At 50.2% G+C, this 14,521-nt stretch overlaps 1 protein-coding gene across 4 annotated transcripts in view; it reads left to right on the top strand.

Annotated features, from left to right (window-relative positions):
* Window positions 1-12,570, top strand: part of PHF2 (PHD finger protein 2) — an 83,905-nt gene extending 71,335 nt beyond the window's left edge. The window contains exons 18-22 of one of the 4 annotated variants that reach the window (XM_061473016.1): window positions 4,727-5,004; window positions 6,736-6,831; window positions 7,724-7,833; window positions 9,028-9,289; window positions 11,607-12,570. In XM_061473016.1, the coding sequence (XP_061329000.1) occupies window positions 4,727-5,004; window positions 6,736-6,831; window positions 7,724-7,833; window positions 9,028-9,289; window positions 11,607-11,695 (835 nt within the window). In that variant the 3' untranslated portion in view covers window positions 11,696-12,570. The remainder of the gene's footprint in view (window positions 1-4,726; window positions 5,005-6,735; window positions 6,832-7,723; window positions 7,834-9,027; window positions 9,290-11,606) is intronic. The other 3 variants (XM_061473018.1, XM_061473017.1, XM_061473019.1) reach the window with 3 other exon arrangements.
* Window positions 12,571-14,521: the final 1,951 nt, after the last annotated feature.

Below are 14,521 nucleotides of genomic sequence, written 5' to 3'. Positions count from 1 at the left end.
AGTGCCAGGCAGCCCTGTGACAGCAATCTTGCCATTGTGCAGCAACATTGGGAGGTTGTTACTCGCTGCAGCACAGTGCCTGAGATTCTCATCTCTCTGTTGAACAGAGGTCTGCGTGCCGAGTCTCCTCTAAGAGTTCTCTTTTCAGTCCTAATGGGGGTGAATAAGCCAATGATTTTCAAATCAAGTAACATAGTCACTATGTATTACAGAATCCCAGAGTGGTTTGGTTTGGAAGGGACCTTAAAGCTCATCCAGCTCCAACCCCCTGCCATGGGCAGGGACCCCTTCCACTAGAGCAGCTTGCTCCAAGCCCCTGTGTCCAACCTGGCCTTGAGCACTGCCAGGGATGGGGCAGCCACAGCTTCTCTGGGCACCCTGTGCCAGCGCCTCAGCACCCTCACAGGGAAGAGCTTCTGCCTTAGATCTAACCTGAACTCCCCCTGTTTTAGTTTGAACCCATCACCCCTGCCCTATCACTACAGTCCCTGACAAAGAGTCCCTTTCCAGCACCCTTGTAGACTGCCACAAGATACTGGAGGGCTGCTCTGAGGTCTTTTTGCAGCCTTCATTCTCTTCCTTGCTTGGGAAGTGTCTTTTGCCGTCTACAATGGGTTAAAAATGCCACTCAGTAATGGAGGAGGACTCAGGCCTTTCAGTTTCCTCCCTCCAGCCTGGGCTCTGGAGCCAGTGTACTTGTAGACTTTGTGGTTTCTGAAATCAAAGTCACTAACGCAGTCACATAACTAAACTCCGCATGAGTTACTACACTGTGTGTGGTAGTTCAGTGGGAATGTGTCATATCAATTTTGGCTCTTGTATAAACAATTAGGCTTTGGCAGTGTGTGTTGCAGCTTGATTGAAGAAAGCTCCCGATAAATGAAATGAGTATGTTTCATTTCATAATTATGCTGGGCTGTTTAAATGGCCATAACGTGCTTTTTAAAAGAAATAAATGGAAGAAATATGATATACAAACCTACCGTGTCACAATGTAATGCCAGGTGGTCATGTCTGACTCTCAGCAATAATTTCCATCTTTCCCTACTTTTAAAGCAGTAAGAGGTAGGCATATGTATGTACTTGTATATATATATATGTATAAAAATATATATATCAACCTTGAAAAGAGGAGACTCAAGACACCTTAGAGCAGCCTTCCAATACCTAAGGGGGCCTACACGAAACCTGGAGAAGGGCTTTGGACAAGGGCCTGTAGGGACAGGCCAAGGGGAATGGCTTTAACCTGCCAGAGGGGAGACTGAGATGAGCTCTTAGGCAGAAGCTCTCCCCTGTGAGGGTGCTGAGGCGCTGGCACAGGGTGCCCAGAGAAGCTGTGGCTGCCCCATCCCTGGCAGTGTTCAAGGCCAGGTTGGACACAGGGGCTTGGAGCAAGCTGCTCTAGTGGAAGGGGTCCCTGCCCGTGGCAAGGGGGGTAGAACTGGATGAGCTTTAAGGTCCCTTCCAACACAAACCAGTCTGGGATTATGTGAATTTTTTTACCTGTGGACCATGTAGCAGCTGCACCTTGGTTTACCATGCAGTGCTGGGTGTTGCAGGGGAAGCTAGCAGCTTCCAGCGTGAACTGCCTTCAGTTCCTGCACTGTACGCAGCTAAAACCACCAGGCTTGCTAGGCAGGGAAGAGTTATTGCAGTAAACTAATCTCTCAATCGTGTGTCCTTGTCTTTACAAGAGTAAAAGGAAAGAATTTAAATCTGTAGCAGGGAAGCCATGCAAAATCTCAGACTGGTTTGGGTAGGAAGGGATCTTACAGCTCACCTAGTTCCAACCCCTGCCACTGGCAGGGACACCTTCCACTAGAGCAGCTTGCTCAGAAGTCACAGAGCCACAGACCGTTGAGAAATGCTCTAGCTGCTTTGCTCCTGCTCCCCCGCTGATTTCAAGTGTTTGCTAAGTCAGAGTAGTAACTCACAGAGAGTTCACTCCCATAAATATTTTGGTTTTGAAGTCACTGCTGAAGCAGCAGGAAGGGTATAGATAGGTCCTTCCAGAGCTTATATATTGCTTCCTGGGTCTTTCTGAATTCTTTGAGGCTTAGAAAGCTGCAATGCTTCTAATGGAAATACACACAAGCACATGCTCTAATGAGAAACACTTTGCCCCACGCACAGCTCTATCTCTTTGAGACATTTCTCCCACACGTTCAGGCTGTGGTCTGACTCTCAGAACCACTGGTTTTGATCATATTCCACAATTTACTTGTTGAAGTTTGTGTTGCTTAAGGCAGTTCCCCTCTGATTTGCCGATTTAGTGGTCACTACTTGATGGTCTGTTTGCAGTGTTTTGAGAGGTCGGTGTTTGCAAAAGCAGTTGGGGGAAAAACTGGAAAGAAAATATGTTAATTTCTTATAGATGGTGCAAAATATGCCTTTGACAAGGAGAAGGCTAAAGCATCTGGCATGATAATGAAGGGATTAAAATGTCTCTTTCCTAACTAAGTATTCTTTTATTCATTGAGTTTCTAGCTGCTAACCCCAGTCTTAACTCATTTCCAGGATTATTTATTAATGCAATTAGTGACCAGAAACTCCCATTATGTCTTGTACATTACTCTATCCCGAGTCCTGTAATGGTTTAAAGTGGATTGTATTAAAGTAAAGTAAGAGAAAGCAATGTGGTACTGCTAATTTGCTTGGGAAATGCTGTATCCTGGTGGCTTGTGCTGCACAACTGTAAAAAATACCATTCCCACAGGAGGGGGGGGGTGTTGCATTTTACATTTCACTTTTTGCCCAAACTCCAAAGTTCTGGCAGTGCATGATGATGTGTTCTGCCTGCCACAGAATTAATGTCTGACTTCCTCTGAGGACATTATCATTCCTCTACTTTCTCTGTGGTGGGGAGCTTGCTTTCCACATCACTAAGCATAGATGCCAGTCAGAATTTACATGTTGTTGACCTCAGCCTGCTCCATAGGAATGTGTTTCTTCCCGTAGTAGATGTGCTGTTGACAACTGGCATTAAAATACCAAAAAGCAAGTTCCATGAAAGCAAGGTTTTCATCCACCCTGCAGCCCCCCCATCCAGTCCATGTCTCTCCAGCATCTCCCATAATTAATCCATCCCAAACCCACATCAGAAAACCATCCCAATGCATTGTAGAAATTTCTTCAGTTGTTTGTGACCACAATAGAATCATAGAATGGTTTGGGTTGGAAAGGACCTTAAGATCATCCAGTTCCAATCCCCTGCCATGGGCAGGGACACCTCACAGTAGACCATGTTGCCTAACTCTCTGTCCAACCTGGCCTACACTATTCTCTTCTAGCAGATCCTGGAGTAGTGACATCCCCCAGTGGGAACTGTTGCCTGTGATCATGAGCTTCCTTACAGTTGTTCAGATTCTTTCTCTACTCTCTGGCAGCATGTCACAGAAGCACACCACAGCATCCCCCTCCAGTGCTGACCCATAAGCCCTTAGAGCTGGCAGTAGAGACACTGTGTCATTGCCAGACTCTTTCCAGCAACAGGACTGTTGCAGATTCTCTGAAGTTTTACTGTATCTTTCTATATTTTGTGTTTGATTATGAAGCAGTTAACTATTAGAACATCTTGATTTAAGAAGTTAGCCTCTATGTTAGCATGGGATGCTGTGTTAGCTTAGAAATTAGATGCTGTGTTGCTTCAAGTCCCTGTTCTCTGTGACGTGCTAGCCTTAGTCCTTACTCTCTAGAGCATAACAAAAGCACTTAGGGTTCATTGTATATAGGATGAGTTATGTGACAACCTGGCAAGGTAGAAATCTCACTGGCCAACTTGGCAACAAAACTTACTTTTAAGGTGACCTAAAGTAAACTGCCTTCATTACAATACTAAAAAGCACACCCACAGATTGAGAAGACCCTTGCCCAAGTGAAGACCCTTCCTCCGCGCAAGCGTAGTAGCAGAAGAGAATGACACTGCAGATATTATAATTGTATGTAAATCACTAACCAATCGTTGTAACTGGGAGTGTACTACCTTGTGATTTTTGTGTATAAATGTAAGGATGAAATCAGCACTGGGTGTGCTTGATTTGTGGAAATTCCACCTAGCACCCAGCGCTGCAATAAAGAAGTACCTGCTTCTTAATGCTACATTGGTGGTAAGGAGTTATATTCTCCCAGCTTTCGGTGACAGGACAAGGAACATTGGCCATAAACTAAAACACAAGTTTTACCTCAACATGAAGAGCTTCCTTCTGTTGAGGGTGGCAGAGCACTGAACAGGCTGCCCAGGGGCGTTGTGGAGTCTCCCTCGCTGGAGACATTCTAAACCCTCCTGGACACGTTCCTGTGTAACTTCTCCTGGTGGCCCTGCCTTGAAGAGGGTTAGACTGAATGATCTAAAGAGGTCCCTTCCAACCATAAGGATTCCATGATTCTTTGTGATCCTATGAATGCTGGTTTGGGCTACAAAAAGTAACCTGACCCCTGTCCTCACCCCTGCTGATGCTGTCACCTGTCAGCATCAACAGCCCGCAGAGAGCTGCCCATTGCATGCCAGCTTCCTTACTTCTGGGGCAGCACCCTAAAATCTAGTGGGCTGATGGGGATACTGCTGGTAGCATAAGAATCACTTGTGGTATGTCCAGCTGCTCAAAAGGCAGTAATCAGGAAACCTCTCCTAGCAGCACTGTGCAAGAAAAGGAGTAAGCTGTTTGTGAGGGGTTCCTGTGTTTCTGGAATCACTGATAGCTCTTATGTTTCTCACTGTTCCCCACAGTCAGCCACCTGCCTCACCCAGCACGCAGGAAGCGATCCAGGGCATGCTATCCATGGCAAACCTCCAGTCCTCAGAGTCTTGCCTCCAGCCATCGTGGGGAACCAACCAGGCAAAGAATAACTCCATCTCCACACAGAACTCTAAAAAAACGGGTGGTGGCAGCAACAAAGCCACCGGCAAACGGTTACTGAAGAAAAGCACAAAGAACAACATCGACATAGAAGATTATGATGAGGACCAGGACCACTTAGATGCCTGTTTTAAAGATTCAGACTATGGTGAGTACAGATGAGCTCTAAGTGGGTGCCTGGGGCTGCATGTACATACCTGTGCATGTTTGCACATACACCCATGTTTCTCATGATGCGCTTGCTCACATTCTGTCCCATTGGAATCCACTGGGTGTTTTGGGAAGGAGGAGTGCAAATAACAAGAGACCTGCATGGCAAAATTAAGCAAACACCGTAAAGATGGGTAGGCTGACCCCAGAGCCAGTGGTGACATGGCCATCCAGACAGACTGTATTTGGGGCATGTCACAATCAGACAGTCTTAAGAAACATGGAAGTCCACTGAAACCACAGCAGTCAGCCAAGAAACAGGAAACTGTCCCAGAAATGTGTGTCAGGTACTAGTACTTATGACAGAAATGTCTTTGTCTACACAATGGCAATAAAATATCTAGCTAAGATGAATGAGAAGTTGGATTTGTACTTGGAAAAGGGATCCAGTGGTGTTTGAGTGCTGGCAGAGAATGCCAGCATCTGAAGCAGAAATGGGCACAAAGCCAGTTTGCACCAGTAACATCAGTTCTGCCGTAATAATCTGGAGGGCTGTTTTTTGAGTATAAAGAAGTGAGGAAATGAAGAAAAGGAATAATGTGAAGACTGGTAGGGGCTGGAAAATCTGAAGTCCCAAAGAGGACAAGAAGTTGGTAGAGGTTTATACTGGATAACAAGAGAGTCTGTGTGTGTGTTTGAGTCTCCCTGACAAGCAGGGCCATCAGAAATCATTTGCTACAATTGCAAAAGTGGAGTGTGTCTTTTCACATTACTAACAGAGACACCAAGGTGAGATGGAGATGCTGTGACATGTTGCAGAATGCTGCCCAGCCATTTAGAGTGCCCTTGCATGCAGTGGCGGTGCTGGAAGGTGCTTTTAGAAAGGGCAGCTCCATGAAGCTGTTGGACAGGGCTGTGGTTTAGAGACAGAGGTCACAAGTGAACAAGGCCCTGCTCTGCTGAGGAGTGGATTTGCTTCTTGTGTGCCTGTGCTGCCAGTGAATGGAGAGCCTTTGAGGGGAGCATGCTTGGTTTCCAGAGGCTTTGTGCCACCTCTGATCAGCAGGCTTCTGGTGTCAATGGCCAAATGCCACAGTAATGCCAAAATCATGAGTGAGGTGACAAATGGCAGCTAACAAGAAAATCAAACGTGTGGACCAAAAAAGAAAAGCAGAAACTTCATAGTCTAGGTTGGGACAACATTTAGAGAGATCAGTTGGAGTTTATCCCACAGGCCTGCAAAGGGTCCTTTGGCAGAATGGTTCACATTTACCTTTTGGATACTTGCACTGTGTCTTATTTGCCTCTGCCGCATGGTGCAGGAGTCACAGGAGCCAGGAAGCTGTGTGCTGAAAGAAGTGGTTGGCTGACGTGCCTTCAGTACCAGTCTAGCTTGAGATAAGGAAACCTGTTCATGTCTCTTCTAGCTGTGCTGCTGCTCCACAGACAAGAGAAAGAGCTGATTTTTCCTGTCTGAGAAGTTTCAGTGTGTATCCTAAAAGTACCTGGTCACAGTTTAATGATGGCAGCTCCCAGGTGTAGTGTGTGTATTAGAGCAGAAAGTTCCCTGAGTGGTGCAGCTGTGTCACCACTCAGTGGTATTTCTGGGGCCCTTGCTATTGTAGCTGTGCTGCCTGTAGTTACTGCACCCACACAGAGCAAGTGGGCCTTGATGCAAGGGTAGAGCTGTTTCCTACACTGAAACTATTGCCTTTGTTTCCCACTGTAGTTTACCCTTCTCTTGAATCAGATGAAGATAATCCAGTTTTCAAATCCCGATCAAAGAAAAGGAAAAGTTCAGATGATGCCCCTTACAGTCCAACTGGTAAGTCTGTCCTGCCCCGACTCAGGCTAAGCTGTGCAGGTCCCTAATAAATCAGCCATTTTTCAAGGAGTGTAGAAATTGTAAGACCACAACCAGCAATTTCTTTATCACGTGAAGGATTTAGGCCTCCCAGTGCAGTGGGATTTGACAGCCTGCGCTGGGACTCATGCCAAGAAGTGTTAGCCTTCCTCTGTCAATCAGGTGGCAGGAAAAGTCATTCCTTGGTGGGTTGTTGGTTTATTCTTCTTCACGCTCTTGGTGATGGAACAGTTGGTGGCCACCTCAGCAGTGGTGTAGCCATGAAACCCCAGACAGCTGAATAGCCAGGGCTTTTAGGGGTTGGCTGTGTAAAGAATAATGAGACAGAGTATGGGAATAGTTCTCCATGTTCAGCCAAAGCGGGTGGTCTGGAGGGGTGGTTTTGTTGCAGCGCACCAGAGTCAGTGACAGGCCAGGGGGTCCTTAGACCCCTTTGATGTGCCCACTAACAAGGAGGTCTCTGCAGTTTGCTGTGTGTGTGACAAGCAGCCCATGTCTCATCAGCTTGTGGCACGCATGTCCACCTGCAGCTCGTGGGGCAGTGAACACTTTCCATTTGGAAACGATGCTGGAGTTGCTCGTATCTGTAGTGTAGGCAGAAACCTCCATGGCTTTGGCTTAAGGTAGCTTCAGCTGCCAGTGAAGTTGCTCAGCTGTGTTTCATCCTTATTGGCAGCTTCTCCCCAAGCCACTGTGACTGGAGGCTGTTGGCACCTCCTGGCTTTGCACGTGTCCTGGGGAAGGAAGGGCAGAGGCTGCCGGATCCCTGGCCCTTCCTGCACAGGAGGTGGGTGGTAACACTGCACTCACAGGCACTTTCTGCACATCTCACCTGCATCTGCTTTCCTTGTAGCACGAGTTGGCCCCTCGGTGCCTCGACAAGACAGACCGGTGCGAGAGGGCACAAGAGTTGCCTCCATTGAAACTGGACTCGCCGCTGCTGCAGCCAAGTTGTCACAGCAGGTGAGGCTGCTTCAGAAGTCATAGCTGCCAGGAAACGAAAGCCCTCTCCCCAGCAGGAGCCATGCCGCAGTAGCAGTGCAGTGTCAGCCCTCCCCAGTGTTTACTCATGCCAGTGACACAAGGCTCAGCAGTCTCAGGGATGTGATGAAAGTCCAACAATGAGACAACATGACAGTGCTGCAGCTCAGAGTAGGCGATGTGTTGGAAGTGTAGAGAAGGATGAGCGAGCGTAGCTACCAGGCTAAGACAGAAGGAGGCTGCCTGAAAGAAGTGTGCATGAACAGCACATTGATGTGTATCTGGTGTGACTGGTGTGATTGCCTTGTCTGTGGAAATTGGCTGCTGAGAAGCATAAGGATTAACTTCCAAAGACTTGGTGAACTGTGGATAACTGTGGGTCAGTTTAGCAAAAATTGAGGCACTCTGAGTGTTGCTGAGTGTCCGGTCTCTGAAGAGTTCAGATGCTAAGTGCCCAATGCATACAGGCCCCACAAATGAGGCAGGAAGGTGACCAGGTCTGCTGGAGCAAGGTTGGTGGGACACTTTGGCAAGCTACTGGAGATGCAGGTTTTGGTGGCGTTGGGCTTCTGTGGTGTGTACTGTTGAGTAGAGGAGCTCTTAAGAATGGCAGCAGGGTTTCATAAAGGAGTGGACTGAAAGTAGACAAGGGAAACAACATGGTGGAAGAGCACTGTTCTCATGTTATGTATGTATAAGTGCAGTTACAGGTGGAAATAACATGCATGTCCTAGCAGGAAGCAGAGTCTGGGAATCAGTGGGATGTTTAATGTCCTCCGTGCTGTTATGAAAGTGTATGAAGATACCTGAAGATAGGAGGTGACAGTTTTTGTGGAACATCGAAAGATTTGTTCATGCAAAACCCTGCTGCTCTCCCAGGGCAGGGTCGTTTTGGTCCTGGCTGGCTCCCGCTCGCTGCAGTGCGTGCAGAGTTGACAAACAAGGAGGCTCTGCACAAAGCACAGACGTAGGTCAAGAAAGACAATAAAGGCAAATGTTTGCCTGCAGCAGAGAGACCTGTGAGCGAGACGGTGTTGGAACAGCCCCTGAGCAGTTTGTACATGGCAAGCTTCATGGGTTTTCGTTGTATCAGGACCCTAAGCAACGCCGCTGGCCCTTGCCGTAGCTAAAGGTCTTCTGGGGATTAATCTGAGCTTCATGTTTGTCATTTTAAAGGAGGAACAAAAAGGCAAGAAGAAAAAAAATACCAAAAAGAAGCTGTCAACCAACAACGTGAACAAACCGGCTCAGGAAGGCAGCTCGCCAGAGCTGAAGCTGGAGTCACATGCCAGCAGCCTCACAGATCACGAGTACACCGCAGGGGCCAGCACCTTTGGGGTCGCCCAGCCTAACAGGGGATCGCAGCCGATGGCACCCGGTGTTTTCCTCACACAGAGGAGACCCTCATCATCCTCGCAGAACAATGCCTCCACCAAAGGTACCAGGAAACGCCTGGAGTTATGGTGTAGGAATGGGGAAGGGTGAATTGGTCGTGTAATCCGTGCCTTTTGCAGGGACCTCACATGTTGTGTCTGCCATGGGTATGTACAAGTGCTTCAGTAGGTCAGATCTGGTCAGAGACGGGGCCCATGGCTTTGGCTGTCCTGGCATCGTGGGCCCAAATACGTGTTTGCTTCTGGGCTGTTTGTTGCAGGGTTCAAGGCATCCCGTGCTAGGAAGTACTCCTGAGCATGCCCCGAGGCTCCTGAGGACACCTGCAGTGGTCACATCGCAGTCCAGCCTGTCTGGCGAAGCTTGTCCAGGGGAAGATACATCCATGAAGGCTGTTCTGCCAGGGCTAGGTCAGGCTCTTCTGTGGTTGGGTGGTGGTTGTACACCAGTACCTGTGAGGACATCCTCCCAGCACGTGTAGAGCACTGCACATCCGCAAACTTGAGAGTTGCCACAAGGGAGCAGAGGAATATCAAACCCTGGGAGTAACACAGCCGCACAACCAAAGCCAAGAGAGAGGAAGAGGTCGCTGCTTGTCTGCTGTAGGGAAACTGTTATAAAGCTGAGGCTGTGCTGGAGTCTGGGCTAAGACCTCCTATGCTCTGCTTGAACTTTGCTCAGCGAGTGTGAGAGACAGGTGTGGGACAGGCACTGTGTAGTGTGAAGATGAAGGGTGTGATTCTACTGGGAGAGTCCCTGATGTGAGCCAGGCGATGTGGCAGATGTTTCCTGTGTCCCCCTCTGTTTGAGTGGGGCAAATTAGAAGTAGACCACAGTGTCCTGACAAACAGTAGAACACCAGAGCATTTGGAACAGGCCATACAGGACGTACATTGCCCATGGCAGGTGCTAGGGTCCTGCCAGGAGCTGGTAATACCTGTGGCTGTCTGCAGAACCAGAGCGGAATGAACGTGTTTGCCTGGAATTATGTCTTTGTGGTGAAATGGTGGCATTAGTCTAACAGGTCCAAGCCAGTGAAAGATGTGATGGGAAAAGGAGGGCTGAATGAAGCCAAACCCCAGTCTGGTTGGTGAGTCAGGGCATCGTGAAGGGAGCCTGATCACACCTTGCCCATGGCATAGCTCAGTCTTCACAGGAGGGAAAGAGCCATGTGCCAAGAAAGCAAGTGGCTGACATTGCGGGGACCTGAGCACTTTCAGAGCCTGCTGTGCAGAGTCTTGGGACAGCTAGGGGCACCAAGGGGACTTCAGGGCATCTCTCTGCATGGAGCACAGGAGAGTCCCAAGTCTAGGATTGCCCCAGATTGAGCATCACTAGGAGTGAAGGAGCTATGGAAGCAGATGGTGGGATGAAGCAGAAATTAGGGAGCTCTAAGGCCTCTTCAGGGAAGGTCTGTCAGTTTTAACGAGTGAGGCAAAAGGACGAAAAAAGAGGAAACTTCCAGTGGAAGGTGTCACACATGGTCATGGTCTTCAAGGCTGGGGCACTTAATGCAGATGGGAAAAGCAGAGAGAAGCTGAGTGCCTGCAGGTATCACATGCAGGTGCACCAATGGCAGCATGATGGGAAGAGAACAGGCTGTATGGGTTTGTGTGTGCCCAGCAGTCCTGGATGCACTGGTGACCAGGGAAGTTTCTGGCCTTAAGGTGGCAGCTGGTGAGCAGAGAGGAGCTGCAGCAGCTGCCCAGGACCAGCAGACAGGGAGCACAGACCTCGCTGAAGCACACAGCTCGTGAGCAAGGGTCTGGGCTCACGGTGGTGATGTCCTCTTATGGCATGGGGACAGGAACACTGTCCGCTTTGGGTGTATTGTAGTGCCTTGGTGCTAGCCTGAATCTGTAGGAAGTAAGCGTGTGTGTGCCCGTGCCTGTCTGTGTGTGTGTCTTTTCAGTGTCCTTCTGGCAGGGCTGGACGTAGGTGGTCTCGGTAGTGCTGGAGGAAGAGAGGGCAAGAAGGAAATGTGGAGCTGCGATGGGTTGGTCTTGGTGCAGTGGCAAAGGGACCAGACATCCTCAGGGCAGTGCTTGGAGCAGGACTCATGGTGGCCCACAAGCTCAGCTTTCCTGGACTACAGGTTTCCCTTAGAGGTGCTCAGAGATCCCTGGGGGGTACTGTAATGGCCTGCTAGGTGTGAGGAGCTGGAGGTGCCCTTGTGTGTGCATGCAGCCCTGCAGAGTGGGACGGTTGCTGGCATGGCTGGGCTCCGACCGTCAGCCTGTGAGCAAAGAGGTCACCCGTGAGCAGGGAGCTGGGCCGGGGGCGCCGGGCAGGGCTGGCTCCGGAGCGGCTCCGGGCGGCGGGGCGGGGCGGGCCCTCACGCTGCTGCCCCGCTCTCCTTCCAGGGAAGCGCACGAAGAAGGGGATGGCCACGGCCAAGCAGCGGCTCGGCAAGATCCTGAAGATCCACCGGAACGGGAAGCTGCTGCTCTAGCGGCGGGGCCGCGGGCAGCCGCCGCCGGGCTCTCGGCCACCATCACCGCCACCCCGTTAACTTTCAGCGGTCGGACTGTACAGAATCCTGCTATAAATATTTTTTAATATAGGTGTCGTTCTCAGAGCGCTGAGACTGACCAGCCGCGAAGTTAATACTAACCTGCCGCGGAGAGCGGGCGGCCCCGGCCCCGGCCCGGCCCGGCCCTCAGGCGGAGCCGCGGGAGGCGCGAAGGCGCCGGGCCAGGCCGCGCCCCTTCCCTTCCCGCCCGGCGGGCGGGCGCAGCGGGCCGGGATGCGCGGCCGCGTCGGGGCCGTGGGGCGGGCGGGGGCCGGGATTGGGCCGAGGCCTCGGGCTGAGGCGCTGAGCGATGGCGGCTGCTGTGCTGAGGCGTTGGGCGCGTTTCTCAGGCACCCCCACCGTCGCCCTGTGTAGCTGCGCTTCCCGAGGCTCCCTTTTCCTAGAATGTAGCTTGTACATAGCTTTTGGAATAACCACCACCGGTTTTTTACAAGGGGAAAGTCCCTCCGGGGCGCCGCCCGCTGGTACCAGCTCTTTGCGTAACTTCTTGTACGAGGAGGGAGACGAAGTTATTTTACTAGCACCTTGTGGAGTGTTTCCGTGTTTTGTGACGATGTAATTTATTAATGTTTGTAGCTTTTTATATTTGTACATTTCTTATGGGCTTTGTTTATATACACACATTACCGGGGCGCGGCGCCCGCGGAACCAGCGCCCCCCGCGGGAGGCGAGGCCAGGCCAGGCCCGCGCCGGCATGGGCGTCGCGCCGGCTTTTTTTATTATGATTATTATTATTAGTATTATTATTTTTTCGCGACATGTACATTTCTAACAAAGTTTATCGTGGCTATCTATCTATGACGGTGTTTTATTTACCGATTCATATCAAATGCTCTTGTATCGAGTTCACAAAATCTTCAAGTAAGCCTAGAGCAAAGTTTAAAAAAAAAGAAAAAGGAAAAAAAAAGGGGGGGGAAAAGCAAAGTAAACTATTTCAGGTTTTGTACACAACCGCCTGGGCCTGGCCTTTTTGTGGGGTGGGCGAGGGGCAGTGCGCGGCCGGGAGAGAGGCAGCCGGGTCCCTGCAGCAGGCAGGGTGGGCAGGCAGCTCCATGGCAGTCTGCGCTGCTTGGCCGCTCCCTCTGCAGGAGCAGGCAGGTGCGGGGCTCTGCTGCCCCTTTGCAAGCACATCTCTGGGTTCTGAGCCCCATCTGCCACCCAAAAAACGTACCAAGACCTCTGCTTGCTGCAGCACCACAGAAAACCCTGGCTGATTTGGCATGGCCTCCAGTGTCCTGGTAGGACACCATGGGCCACCCTGACGTGTCTGCCCACCGCTGAGCACTGCTCTTACCATTCACCTCCCTTTCACAAACATACACACGCATTTCCCTCTGCTTCCTTTCTCCACCTCGGAGGTCACTGGGTACTTCCCTTTCCCCTTTTTTTTCACCCACTGGCACATCAGATACTTCACCTTTCACCCATATCTACTTTGAACCATCTCTCCAGACTGCCCCTCCTGTCCCTGGGGCTGTTCTCCAGATGCTTCTTGTAAATCACGAGAGAGACTGAACATGATATCCACAGATGGGTGCTTGTGCTGCCGCTCCTGCAAGGTATCTTTCCTAGTACAAGGCCATTCACGTTTCCCACACCTAGGCTGCTACCTGGCTCTTGGCCACAGGGTACTGGAAGGGGCATGAGCCAATTATGCCTGCAGAGTCACCCCTGCTGACAGCCGCAGCAGGCTCAAGGTTAGCCTGGTAGAGTCCTCTGCCTAGGGTTATGCATGATGTGGCCTCAGACCTCAGTCATGTTGGTGGCAATGACACAATGTGATAATACAGAACTTTTCATTGACCACATCTCTTCAAACAGGTTGCCTTTGGATGAAGCTTCACTGTAAGGAATTCTTTAAGGACCAAAGGTCAGGTGTGCTGTCAAAGGATTGCTGCCTTTTTCGGTGCCTCTGCCTCTGAAACATCCACACTGGTTCCTAGATCTCTGATGCACTGCAGGCAAACACAAAGGCTACGCGTGTGCAGGAGGGGTGGTTGCCTTTTGTTATGTGCAGTATGAGGCATTGCAGAACTCATCCCAGTTAAATGTCAGCTTTCAGAGCAGGCACCTTGTGGTGACACATGGTCAGGGGATGAAGAGTGTTCCTCAGGAGAATGGTCTGGCAAACCGTTTGAATTGAGGAGTCTGAAGGAATGCTGAGAAGTTACTTTAAGCCATGGGTAAGCTTTTGGCCAAGGACAGCATGAGAAGTATATACAGGAGCCCAGGGAATGTTTCTGTGGGGAGCAGGGTACCAAGCCCCAGGTGGACATATCAGCACAGTGCAGACAATTGGATCCTCTCTGCTGTCCAGCACAGAACTTGGTCAGATGTTGGCCAATAACTCCTTACAAAGTCCCAGGCCAAAATGGTAAAGCTTGGATAGAGTGAGCTGCAATCACACCTAGTTCCCACCCATGAGTTCCCTGCTAGAGTGGTGAAACCACTGCAGGCAGGGATGTGTCCTGCCTGCATCCCCACCTTTGCCTTCCCATTTCTGCCCTTGTGTTCCTACCAAGCATCTTGCACTGGCTCACTGACCTTGTAAGAAGCTCACCCAGAGCCAAAAAATCAGGTGTTTCATTTTCCTGTTGGAAAGTTGAAAGGAGTTTTGGCTGTAAGCTCTGTGGAGAGTGGTCAGTGATCTGTTATGGATTCTTTCATGTACAAAGCCCAAGAATGTGTAGGTGACCTGTAATGTGTGTCATGGGGAGGTTTGTGTCTGTGTTCTCTTGAAGTCAC

Source organism: Pezoporus flaviventris, unplaced genomic scaffold (genome assembly GCF_033815535.1).
Source record: "Pezoporus flaviventris isolate CSIRO_AGI_PZ_B2104156 unplaced genomic scaffold, CSIRO_AGI_Pfla_v1 ptg000073l, whole genome shotgun sequence".
Lineage (NCBI taxonomy): Eukaryota > Metazoa > Chordata > Aves > Psittaciformes > Psittacidae > Pezoporus > Pezoporus flaviventris.
Note: the sequence above shows the minus strand (reverse complement) of the source record. Positions and strands in the feature narration are given on the sequence as shown.